Source organism: Ricinus communis, chromosome 6 (assembly GCF_019578655.1).
Source record: "Ricinus communis isolate WT05 ecotype wild-type chromosome 6, ASM1957865v1, whole genome shotgun sequence".
Classification (NCBI taxonomy): Eukaryota; Viridiplantae; Streptophyta; class Magnoliopsida; order Malpighiales; family Euphorbiaceae; genus Ricinus; species Ricinus communis.
In genome coordinates this window covers 19,276,397-19,289,543 of record NC_063261.1, presented here as the reverse complement: position 1 = coordinate 19,289,543, position 13,147 = coordinate 19,276,397, and the positions used below count along the sequence as shown (strand labels likewise).

Below are 13,147 nucleotides of genomic sequence, written 5' to 3'. Positions count from 1 at the left end.
ATAGGAATTACACGTTGTAAGGACACAGGCAACCGTTGGAATATATTAATAGGAACCGTTGATCATGTAAATATATATAGACAATCTTTGCTATTCTATAATCTTAGAATTCTAAAATATACAACATTTTCTTTATAGATTACTTAAATTTATCAAGGAAGCCAGATATGAGTAGTTCCTGCACTAGCCATATCAGGAATGGGATTCTTGAGAAATGTACCATCCTCCTGGCTTATTATCATCAAAATTTACTACTATGTAAGCTTTTAGTTTGACATGCACAAATTCCACACATATTTGACTTTGCTGTGCCATTGATAGAATTCACAACTGGTGAGTGCATTCCTTTTGTTTGTCTATCTATGTGGGGATTATGCAATATAAAGAAATACAAAGAAATATCAGGCAACAATTTTTTATTATTTCCTTTTCTTTTTGTACTCTGGGGATTGTTAAATCTAGCAATGACTTAGCGAGCTCGTTTATTGGCTTTGTCTTGTTTGCTGCATGTTAATTTCTTTTTGTCTTTCCTTTCTTAACTTAGTCTAGTTGTGCAAGTTAAAGCATGGGCAGTCCGATGCTTTGCAGGTTGTTTGTAGTAGTGTACAAGCTTTTCCTCTTCTTCTAATTTTAGCTTGATTTGTACTTATACTTTCTGATTTTAGTTAATGAATTTAACAAGCTTTTCCAGCAATTTCTTCTCATCCAAGTTCATTTTCTTAAAGAACTTAATAGGAATATTAATCTGAACGACAGATAAATCAGTCTTATCATTGACTTCTTTTTCTATCCTGATGTTCTCCCATTTTATGATGCTTAGTCTCTGTTCCTTTAGAAAAATCCGAGGTCAAGTTTTATATTCTTATTATGTTTGTGTTTCAACCTTTTCCTTTCAGATTCTAAGATCCCTTGACCTGGAAATTGCCAAGATAGAAATTGGAAGACATGAGCTGCTAGTGCATCTTTTTATACTTTTCAATGATAGCATGAGAAAAATGTCTTGTCAATTGAGAAATAATAACCTCAATTATATTTTGCAAATCCCTTTATTTAAGGGTCAACCATTACACTAGCTATATAATGTGTACACTAACTTCTTAATATACATATATAAGCTTTGGGTAATGTTTCATAGCTCATTTTTTGTCAACTGATGTGGTATCCAATATTTTTACAAAACTGTCTTTTAATATTTTAAAATTAATGGATAGTTTTATAAAAATATTAAATACCACGTCATCATCTCTGAGCAAGAGGTGGGACAAAAAAAAAAAAAGTGGGATGTTTAGCATTTTCTATAAAATTTTACTAAGGACGAGAAAATCTTTTGGAGTTGTGTGATTCTTCTGTAGTTCTCTCCCATCCATTTAACCTCAAGATACCAATAATATCCTGCTGAAGAACATGAAACAGATTGTCTGGAGCTGACTCAAGAACATGACAACCAATCCTTTGCTCATCTTATTTGTTGGTATTAGCACGACTAATTGTGAAGTATGAATCCTTCTTTATAGCCACATTTTGCCTTTAATATCTTAATTCTTTTGTGAACTACCCATAGTTTCTTAGGTACATAATGTTGCACGTTGAGAATAAAAAACTACCATTATGCAGCATTATTGCACTATGACTTTTGCCTCATGAAGAGAAAAGCTGTCAAGAAAATATAATAAAAGAGGGGAAAGCTAATAAAAGATAGCCATATCTGAAAACCTTATAGTTTGATTTATAATCAACCTTTTGCATCAACATGCACTTGAGCTCAGAAAGTTCCTGGGAGAAGCCATCTGTCTCCACACAGCAGCAGTCCAAACATCAATCTTGTAATTTGTCTTAACACCAGGTGCTATTTCTGTCTTGTTCTTTTGCTGTTATGATCATAGTCAATAATACTTGTATATCAGTCTCATCTAGCAGCTTAAGCTTTTAGCTCAATTATATAATAAAATCCTTATGAATATATCTTTAGAGTTTGAATATAGATTTGATATAATTTTATCTTGAAAACTCCAAAACAACTAAAAACAAGTTGATGCCTTGGTGAAATTTGCTGCAGTAGACAGAAAATAATTTTCTAGTTGCAAGGAGCTGAGAGAGGCAAGATAACTAAAAAGAATGGAGCAGCAGACAAATATTAAAATTGATCAGTTGTCATTTAGTCTCCGAAGTAAATTGCTCCACAACCCTCCAATGTCAGAGTCCTGCTGCATATTTAGAGTTCCCAGTACACTTCGTAAACACAATGAGCAACTTTTCAAGCCAAATTTCATTTCAATTGGCCCATATCATAGAGATTTACATAAGTTCCAGTTTTCAGAAAAGGTTAAACGTTGGTACTTACATTGTCTTATTACTCGACTTCCATCTCCTGATACAACTCTGCAAAATTTCGTCAGATCAATCGAAGATGATGTGGAACGTTGCTTGAATTGTTATGAAGATGAAGTGAAAATGACTAGAGATGCATTTGCAGAGATGTTGATTATTGATGGTTGCTTTATTATAGAGTTATTTCGCAGGTTTGTGTGTATAGTACAAAAAGATGATGACCCTTTGTTCAAAATGCCTTGGGTGCGAAAAGTTTTGGTGACCGACTTGCTCTTGCTTGAGAATCAGCTCCCTTGGTTCGTCTTAAACCGCTTATTCGAGCTGTCCGATACTTATGATAGCGAAGGACGCTCACTTAATCAGCTTGCTGAGAATTTCTTCCATCACAGTGCTCTCAGACCAGGATGGATTAGAGTGAACTCAGGACTTCAAAACAAGCATTTACTTGACTTGCAACGAAACATCATACTTTTGAAGAGCAACGAGTCTGTGGATGGAGGTATTCTACCAATTCCTTGTGTGACAGAGCTTTTGCTAGCTGGAATTGATTTTGCAGTTGGAGAAACGGATGACTTAATGAAGATAACATTCAAGAATGGAGTATTGACGATCCCACCAGTAAAAGTTTTGGATAATGCTGAATCCTTATTGCGAAATCTTATTGCATATGAGCAATGTGACAAGAATCTGGAAAATAGAATTACAGCTTATGCTGCATTTTTAGATAATCTCATCAATTCAAAAGAGGATCTTGAGTATCTCCATCAGAAAAAGATCATAACATATTACTTGAGCTCAGAGGATGTGTCTGCTTTCTTCGATGGGCTCTACAATGAAGTTCATGTTGAACGTTCCCTTTATACAGAAGTTTCAAAGGACATTAATGCCTACTGCCGATCTCATTGGCCTCGATGGCGAATAAGATTGACACGAGATTACTTCAACAATCCTTGGTCAATCATCTCCCTTATTGGTGCAATTATGATTTTGGTTCTCACATTCTTACAGACACTGTATGCCATACTTTATCACTAGGCTTCTCTATCTTATCTTTTCTTGATTTCCATTGTCAACTTCGTGTAAGCCTTGAATTACATTTGATCCAATGAATGGATTTCGTTATATGATTACTACCATATAATCATTAACAAAGATACATATAATCAAAATTCGCTCGCAGAATTTGGTTTCATTGTGACATTACGATGGATCACTATAAGGTTCTACCAAAACATAACCTTACTGAATAATTAATACCAATTAGTTTGACAAACTTGCAGGAGGTTAATCTTTATACTTGAAAAATTAATTAATTATTAACCAACCCTGCTACCTGACCCTTCAAAAACCAATGTCTCCAGTCATCGACAGGAGTCAATTTGAGGGTGTGAATCCAATGTACTGTACCAGGGTAAGGAATTAGCATGCCATGGTCACCACTGCATGCAAGAAAGCCAAGAGGATAAGAAATGAAGAACACAAGAGCACCGTCTTTTGCAGAATTACTATCATTTGCTTAAGATATTTGGCATTTACTATTTTACTTCCATCACTCGGAGACGATGTATCAACTACTGATTTTTATCGTTATTCTTTTTCTTTTTTCTTTCAAATGATAAGAAAGTAAGAAAATGTTAGTTGAGTTGTCAATATAAGGATATTTCTTTGCCCGATCAAAAATATTAGGTCAATTTTAGGGTGACTTAGTTTATATTGACTTTCAATACTTTTCTATATTTATTTAGAAAAAATATAAAATTTAAATTAAATTTATATAAAATATATTAATATGTAATTTTTATATAAAATTACATATTAAAATATTTTTATACAAATTTCTCAAAAACAGATTTCTTATGTAAATTAATTTAAAGTTTATAATCTTTTATTCAATTGACACATCAAAATATTGAAAGTCACTATAAATTATGAAAACTTAAAATTCACTTAAATATTTTATAAAAATTTACTCCCTTTAGTTCTGAATTCCAACAAAGGATCTAGATGACAATATTTTGTTAATTTTGTGTCTAAATATTATTTAAAGGCAATATATTCCTCACATTAAATATTAAAAGTAAAAACGCATGTTTTCCTGTGTTATTAAAGGGATTTAAATTTCAAGTTTTAAATCATTAAACATATATTTATGCAAAAAAATAGTTTAAAGGCAAATCCGTTCTTCGGCCTAAATGTTAAGACAAGAATGCATCTTTTTCCTTATTTAAATTTACTTCCACATTTTTTCTCTTCTCTACACTTAAATCACTTTTACAGTAAATATTTATGAATCATTTGTACTAAAATATTAAAAAGAAATTCTATGGTTACTTTATTTTTAAACGAACTAGCCACAATTCATTTTAAACAATCAATAGGATTCTAATAAGTAATTTATTTTTATATAATTAAAAAATAATTTTAGTTATCTGTAATTACAAGTTATTAATTATAACGAAATTTGCTAACATAATATAAAATAATTTTGAAACTCTATACATTTTCAAAAATTTATGAAAAATTATTAGAATTTATAAGAAATTAAAATTTAGTAATAAATCTCGCGATTAAATTTTTTTTATAAATTTATAATTTTTATAAATTATTATGTATAAAAATAATTATTTTTTATAATATCATTTATTTTTTTGCAAGGAGTAAGATTTACAAAAATTATTATAATTGACAAATAAATATAAAAAATCAATATTTCTCATAACTTAAAAATAATTATTATAATTACGAAAAAATTTGATATTTTTATAAATTTAACAATTTTTTATAAATTATTAAATTTTGTAAAAATAATCATATTTCTTTAATGTTATTTCACTTGTTTATAAAATTTAATAAAAATAAAATTATAGAAAAGTTAAAAATTGTCGGTCATTTTTATTTCTTACTTATAAATTTTAATAGATGAAATTTTAATGTAATTATACATCAATAGTTACTTTGTTCAAAGTAACCATAGAATTCACCAATGGTAAATTATTTGATTTTCTTTCTATCATTTATGGAGAAGAGAGCATATTTGAGATGAAGAGAGAAAGAGCAAAATAAATCTAACTAAAAGTGAATTGAGGGTAGGATTTGATTTATATTTTTCTAAATAGTACCTAAATTTAACAATATTCTTTTTAAAATATGGTATTCTATGCTGCAGAATCTGAGATATCAGCTGATTGAACGTATAATTTAAGGATATTTCTTCTTCGATTGCTGCATGGGTAAAAAGTATATGGAATTCTTTTGATACTCTGCTAGAAATCGAAATCAAAATTCAAATCCTAAGAAAATTACAGCAAAATTTGAGTACCGCTGCAACTATTTATCTCACATCCTTCATTTTTATATATTCAGATAGCTGCCGGCGTCCCAAAACCCCCGCCCCGGTCGTTGTCCCCTCCACTGATAAATGTTTATTTTTTAATCGGTTTTGTTTGTTTGTTTGTATTGACAATAATCAATTTGCGGAAGTGTGAACCCTCTTTTATGGTCTTCTTGCTTTTGATATTTTAATTCTTCTGTGAACTGCCCATTCCCATTCTTCCTTTATTTTAAGGTATACAAAGCTTTGACCTCATTAAAAGAAAGCTCTCAAAGAGTGAGAGAGACTCAACCCTTTGCATCAATCTGTTCACTTTTAAACCAGCAAGTTCTTGGGGGAAGCCATCTGTCCGAACAGCACCAGAACAAATCCAACGCCAATCTTGTAATTTGTCTTAATACCAGGTCCCGTTTCTGTCTTTTCCTTTTGTGCTGTGTTTATTGCTAACATGAATATGTGAGAGATATTAAAATTAATATTTCAGTTTTGCTTTCACAGCTTATTTTTGCTCTCTTAATCTTTTAAATCTTAAATCTTTTTCTTTTTAAATTTTTTCTCTCTTTTATCCAACTCTGTTAAGTTACAGTTACAATTTTATAGATAAACTTTTTAGGAAATAAAATAAAGCCTTTAATATTATTTTATTTTATTTAAAAATATATATTTAAAATATAATAAAATAACAAATTTAAATATTTGTAGTTATAGTGGAAATAAAATGTTAAACCGATTAAATAGTTATTATTTTTTAAATTGACTAAATAGACATTTTTAAATCTAATTTTATCAAAATTTGAAGAATTTTAATTGATACCTTTTTCTTTCTTTTTTCTTTTTTCTAAAGGAGGTTTCAGAACTTGATAGAATCCACAAAAATGACATAATTTCATTCCGCTGGTTGGTTACTATTGACATATACTTTAAGATGTGTGCAATAAAAGAATGTTTGAGAGCTTCAATACAGACCAGATAAAGGTTGGCTTCTGCTCATCCATGACTTTAAGTTCAATGGGTATTTCTGTGTGAAAAAAGCGTTAGAAATGCAAAAGCTGACTAGCATTGTTGTTAGCTAGTTGTTAATATTGATGAAATTAGAGAATTACACTTTCTTTTTCAAAATAGATTAAACATAATTTGATCTTGAAAACACCAAAACATCTTGAAACAAATTGGTGTGTCGATGTACTTTGCTGCAGTAGACAAAATTAAGTTCATAGTTGCAAGAAGGAGCACAGAGAGGCAAGAAAATCTGAAAAGAATGGAGCAGCAGACTGATATTAACATTGATAAAATGTCATCTAGTGTTCGAAGTAGATTGCTCGACAACTCTCCAATATCAGCTTCCTGCTGCATATTTAGAGTTCCCAATCCACTTCGTAAACACGATGAGCAGCTTTTCACTCCGACATCGGTTCCTATTGGTCCATATCATAGAGATCCAGAGAAGTTCCAATTTGCAGAAAAGATTAAACTTTGGTACCTAAATCGTCTTATTAATCGAGCACCAACTCCTCATACAACTCTGGAATGTTTCTTCACAAAAATTGCCGCTAATGTAAACCATTGCTTGGAAAGCTATGGAGATGAAGTGAAAATGAAAAGAGATGAATTCGTGGAGATGTTAGTCATTGATGGTTGCTTTATTATAGAGTTATTTCGTAGGTTTCTAAAGATAGTACCGACAAGTGCAGATGACCCTTTGTTTAAAATGCCTTGGGTACGAAAAGTTTTGGTGACAGACTTGCTCTTGCTTGAGAACCAGCTTCCCTGGTTTGTCTTAGATCGCTTATTCAACCTCACCAAGAGTGATAATGACAGCGAGAGAAGCCTCCTTCCTCAGCTTGCTCATAATTTCTTCCGCGGGAGTGCTTTGAGAACGCCAGGCGTGCAACTGGACCTGAAACTCCAGAACAAGCATTTACTTGACTTGCAACGAAACATCATGCTTTTGGGGAGCGAAGAACTTGAGGATGGAGATTTTGTCCGGATCCCTCGTGTGACTGAGCTTTTGCAAGCTGGAATTGATTTTGCAGTTGGAGAAAAACATAACTTTATGAAGATAACATTCAAGAAAGGAATATTGACAATCCCACCGATAATAATTTTGGACAATGCAGAATCTTTATTGCGAAATCTTATTGCATATGAGCAATGTGACGAGAATCTACAAGATAGAATCGCAGCTTATGCTGGATTTTTAGATAATCTCATCGATACAAATGAGGATATTGATTATCTCCGTCAGAAAGGGATCGTAACATGTTTCTTGAGCCCAGAGGATGTGTCTGGTTTCTTCAATAGACTCTATAATGATGTTCACATTGTACATTCCCCTTTCACGAAAGTTTCAAAAGAAATTAATGCATACTGCAAATCTCGCTGGCCCCGATGGCGGACAAGACTGACACGAGATTACTTCAACAGTCCTTGGTCAATCATCTCAGTTATTGGTGCAGTTGTGATTTTGGTTCTCACATTCTTGCAGACACTGTATGCCATGCTTTATCAGTAGGCTTCTCTGGCTTGTCTTTTCCTGATGTCATTGTATCTCCACTGTCATCTTCGTGTAAGGCTTGATTAACATTTGGTTCAACTCACTATATGAATTCGCATTTTCCCTGTCCGTGATCACCATATTTACAATAGTTCTCTGAATTTAAAATGATGATGATGACAGTAGTAACAGTAGTGGACTAGTGGTATGAGATACTGTAGGACTCAGGTGGCAAGAACAGCAGCATATACCGAGATACTTCTGCAGCTTGAGAAGTGTTATGTATTTTGTACAAAATGGATATGGCTTGTACTCTGGAGCCGTGTGACCTGCTCCCGATAAGATGCGAAAGAACAGAGTTACTTTGTGTTCCAACTTTCTGATTGTGCATGGAGTACTGAGAAATTTACAGGGAAAGACGTGCCTAAAGTGGCTTTAACCAATAGATGATGCCACGTTAGGGGCAAAAATGCACCCTTTTCCTTTAAATAAAGGAAAGCGTTTGCCCTCAACGTTTAAGCCAAAGAGCAGATTTGCTGTTAAAATTACTTTTTGGCATATAAATATATTACTTAATGATTTAAAACTTAAAATTTAAATTCCTCATTGAACATATACATAAACAAACATTAGCTTTAGCTCACATGGTTAAATATGGACTCCACTAATGCATTAGAAAAAGGAAAAAGAATTATTTAAATCCAAATTGGGAGAATTATATACACTCCCAATTTAATGCGGGAATTGGATTCTCTGAACATCAACCTTTTTTCTTCTCACCACTCTATCATCTTCACCAAACACATCTCTTTCTTTCTTTCTTTCCAAATTTCCACTCTAATAAAGACGATTCTATAGCTCAAAGTCAAGCATTTCATGTCAGATGGTACATGTTTTTTGTGATTAGTGTTGCGTTTGGTGGTGGTGATTGTACACTGTTTTTGGTATGGGAAAGGAAAGGGAAAGAGTGAATTGCTGCAAATTCAGAATAATTCTGGAGCCAATCCCATCGACTATGGAGCAAAAGCATTGTCACCTTGGATAGCCACATCTTCAATGAATTCAGGGAAAGTATTAAAGAATTCTTATTTGGGTGTTCTCTGTATTCTATTTATTTTCTATATATGTTTTCTTTTCTTTTAATATATGAATGAGAAAGTTCAAGGAAACAGTGAAATTGCGAATGAATATTTGAAAGAAAATCACGACATTGCTCATGTCAAGTTACTTCTCACCACTCATCATCACTGGTAATCCTATGGGAACCTTCTTTTCTACTCGATTTCTATTATTTTTTTTTTTTTAAATTATCTTCATTTTTATAAGGAGCATTGCCGGTAGAAATGAGAAAATGAAAAAATTGGTGCCTGGAATTCGTAAACTTAAGAATGGTAATGACTTGACCCTTGGTCCTCATCTTCACATCCTGGATCAGTGACAAACTGGTTGAGATTATGGCTCCTCATCTTCACAAAAATATTATTTAATTAATTAGACACAATAAAGATTGTATATGTTGAACCACCTTTAGCAACATCCACATTGTAAATCTAAATTGCAGCTTTTATAAATTAAATGTATATTTGCATCAAAAGATTGTTGAATGTAAAATTCACTCTTAGACTAGAACATTAGGTGCAAAAATGCCCTATTTCCCTTATTTAAATCTATCTTTTTACCAGTTTTTCTCTTTACTCCCACATATTCTTTTCTTCTCTAGTCTCATATCACTTTCATAGTAAATATTTACATGGTTGGTATTAAAATGTTATATTCTTCATTCCATACAAACTATCTATTTTTAAAATAAAAAAATCTAATTATTTGTCCGTAAATATTTATAGATCGTTTGTATTAAAATTTTATTTTTTTTTATTTTTTAAATCAACAAAATTTTAATTATTTTTTATTTTTATAATACAAATGCAACATTATTTTTTATTTTGTTTTTATATTAAAAAATATATATAATAAATTTTATAATATTTATAAAAATGTAATTTAGTTAATTTTTAATAATTAAATATATTAAACATTTTTTTCAAATAAATTACTAAAAAATATCAACTAGTAAATACTTTTTTTATCTAAATAAATTACTAAAAAGTAACTGTTGGTATGAAATGGAGGAATAAATTCTTTTATCATTTATTGATAAGAGAGCATATATGAGATGAAGAGAAAATTAAAAATGTTACAAAAGAAAAAAAAAATACAGCAAAATTTGAATACCGTTGCAACTAGTTATCTCACATCCTTCATTTTATATATTGAGATTGCGCCGGCGTCCCAAAACCCCCCCGCTCAGTATTGTCCCCTCCACTGATAAATGTTTATTTTAATCAAATTTTTTGTTTGTTTGTTTGTATTGGCATTAAACAATTTGCGGAAGTGTGAACCCTCCTTTATGGTCTTCTTGCTTTTAATATTTTAATTCTTCTGTGAACTCCCCATTCTTCCTTTAATTTTTAGGTACACAAAGCTTTGACCTCATGAAGAGAAAGCTCTCAAAGTGCGAGAGAGAGAGAGAGAGAGAATGTGATAAGAGATAAGCCCCCATTTCTCTCTCAACTCTTTGCATCAATCTATACAGTTTTAGACCAGGAAGTTCTTGGGAGAAGCCATCTGTCCGCACAGCAGATTCGACGCCAATCTTGTAATTTGTCTTAATACCAGGTCCCCTTTCTGTCTTTTCCTTTTCCTTTTCTTTTATGCTGTTATGGTCATAATCAATCAATACTGTGTTGTGTATTGCTTATTTGTTCTTATGGTTAACATGAATATCTATGTAAGAGATGTTAAAGAATTACTTTTCAGTTTGGCTTTGACAGCTTAAATTACCTTATACAGTTGCATTGAATTCTATAAATTTGCTCTCTTAAACTTTAAATTTTTAATTTTTTTTTAAAGATTTTCTCTCAACCAATTTGATCCAACTCTTTGATAAAATATGAAAGTAAAATAAATTTAAATTTTTATAAAGATAAGATTTTGCATTAAGATAGAATTTTTAATTTTTTTAATTTTATTTGAAAAATAAATAATAAATGAAAATTTTAAAAATAATATATAATTTTTTAAATTATAACTTCCTCGACCTACCCATTTGTTATTGAGATCTGAAGATTTCTAATTGATTTTTTTTCTTTTCTTTTCTAAAAGAGGTTTCAGAAATTATAAAATCCACAAAAATCTTAAGAACTTCCATCTAAACATAATTTGATTCCGCTGGTCACTATTGAGAAATACTTTAAGAAATGCAAAAGCTGACTAGCATTGATGAAATTAGATTAAACGTCTTGAAAACACCAAAACATCTTGAAACAAATTGGTGTGTCGAATGTACTCTGCTGCAGTTGACAAAATTAAGTTCATAGTTGCAAGAAGGAGCTCAGAGAGGCAAAAAAACCTAAAAAGGAATGGAGCAGCAGGCTAATATTGATATCGATCAACTGTCATCTAGTGTCCGAAGTAGATTGCTGCACAACTCTCCAATGTCAGCTTCCTGCTGCATATTTAGAGTTCCCAGTCCACTTCGTAAGCACGATGAGAAACTTTTCACTCCGACTTTGGTTCCAATTGGTCCATATCATAGAGATCCAGAGAAGTTCCAATTTGCAGAAAAGATTAAACTTTGGTACCTAAATTGTCTTATTAATCGAGCACCGACTTCTCATACAACTCTGGAATGTTTCTTCACAAAAATTGCCGCTAATGTGAACCATTGCTTGGAATGCTATGGAGATGAAGTGAAAATGGAAAGAGATGAATTTGTGGAGATGTTGGCCATTGATGGTTGCTTTATCATAGAGTTATTTCGTAGGTTTTTAAAGATAATACCGACAAGTGCGTATGACCCTTTGCTTAAAATGCCTTGGGTGCGAATAGTTTTGGTGACAGACTTGCTCTTGCTCGAGAATCAGCTTCCCTGGTTTGTCTTAGATTGCTTATTCAACCTTACCAAGAGTGATAATGATAGCGAAAGAGGCACCTTTCCTCAGGTTGCTCAGGAATACTTCCGTTGGGATATTCTAAGAACACCAGGCGTGCAAGTGGACCTGAAACTCCAGAACAAGCATTTACTTGACTTGCAACGAAACATCATGCTTTTGGGGAGCGAAGAACTTGAGGATGGAGATTTTGTCCCGATCCCTCGTGTGACTGAGCTTTTGCAAGCTGGAATTGATTTTGCAGTTGGAGAAAAACATAACTTTATGAAGATAACATTCAAGAAAGGAATATTGACAATCCCACCGATAATAATTTTGGACAATGCAGAATCTTTATTGCGAAATCTTATTGCATATGAGCAATGTGACGAGAATCTACAAGATAGAATCGCAGCTTATGCTGGATTTTTAGATAATCTCATCGATACAAATGAGGATATTGATTATCTCCGTCAGAAAGGGATCGTAACATGTTTCTTGAGCCCAGAGGATGTGTCTGGTTTCTTCAATAGACTCTATAATGATGTTCACATTGTACATTCCCCTTTCACGAAAGTTTCAAAAGAAATCAATGCATACTGCAAATCTCGCTGGCCCCGATGGCGGACAAGACTGACACGAGATTACTTCAACAGTCCTTGGTCAATCATCTCCCTTATTGGTGCACTTACGATTTTGGTTCTCACATTCTTACAGACACTGTATGCAATGCTTTATCACTAGGCTTCTTTGTCTTGTTTTTTCTTGATGTCATTGTATGTCCACTGTCATCTTCGTGTAAGCCTTGATTAACATTTGATTCAATAAATGGTTTTCATTATATGAATTCGCATTTGCCCTCTTTGTGATTACCATATTTACAATAGCTCTCTGAATTTAAAATGATGATAATGGTATGAGCAGCAGCAGCAGCAGCAGCATATATACAGACTTCTGCAGCTTGAGAAATAATATGTAGGATATGATTACCCCAGTAGGAAAATATGTCAATGGCACTATAATGGAGTCACCATTACAGTAACTTGCATGTCCTAGATATGACAG

The 13,147-nt window shown here is 32.2% G+C and overlaps 3 protein-coding genes across 6 annotated transcripts; all 3 read left to right on the top strand.

The window, feature by feature from the left end:
• Positions 1–1,714: 1,714 nt before the first annotated feature.
• On the top strand, positions 1,715–3,458 carry LOC112535314 (UPF0481 protein At3g47200). Of its 2 annotated transcripts, none has more exons than XM_048375971.1 (2): positions 1,715–1,843; positions 2,397–3,458. In XM_048375971.1, the coding sequence occupies exon 2, from the start codon at positions 2,452–2,454 to the stop codon at positions 3,361–3,363; it is 912 nt and encodes a 303-aa protein (XP_048231928.1). In that variant the 5' UTR covers positions 1,715–1,843; positions 2,397–2,451; the 3' UTR covers positions 3,364–3,458. The 2 variants fall into 2 exon arrangements, with proteins under 2 accessions (XP_048231928.1, XP_025013656.1); XM_025157888.2 differs by having other exon boundaries at positions 2,057–3,458.
• Positions 3,459–5,699: 2,241 nt separating this feature from the next.
• Positions 5,700–8,295, top strand: LOC8273852 (UPF0481 protein At3g47200). Of its 2 annotated transcripts, none has more exons than XM_048375471.1 (2): positions 5,700–6,063; positions 6,504–8,295. In XM_048375471.1, the coding sequence occupies exon 2, from the start codon at positions 6,840–6,842 to the stop codon at positions 8,169–8,171; it is 1,332 nt and encodes a 443-aa protein (XP_048231428.1). In that variant the 5' UTR covers positions 5,700–6,063; positions 6,504–6,839; the 3' UTR covers positions 8,172–8,295. The 2 variants fall into 2 exon arrangements, with proteins under 2 accessions (XP_048231428.1, XP_025013654.1); XM_025157886.2 differs by having other exon boundaries at positions 5,704–6,063; positions 6,856–8,295.
• Positions 8,296–8,909: 614 nt separating this feature from the next.
• On the top strand, positions 8,910–12,929 carry LOC8273851 (UPF0481 protein At3g47200). Of its 2 annotated transcripts, XM_048375234.1 has the most exons (3): positions 8,910–9,403; positions 10,626–10,829; positions 11,510–12,929. In XM_048375234.1, the coding sequence occupies exon 3, from the start codon at positions 11,573–11,575 to the stop codon at positions 12,824–12,826; it is 1,254 nt and encodes a 417-aa protein (XP_048231191.1). In that variant the 5' UTR covers positions 8,910–9,403; positions 10,626–10,829; positions 11,510–11,572; the 3' UTR covers positions 12,827–12,929. The 2 variants fall into 2 exon arrangements, with proteins under 2 accessions (XP_048231191.1, XP_025013652.2); XM_025157884.2 differs by lacking the exon at positions 8,910–9,403 and having other exon boundaries at positions 10,233–10,829; positions 11,531–12,929.
• Positions 12,930–13,147: the final 218 nt, after the last annotated feature.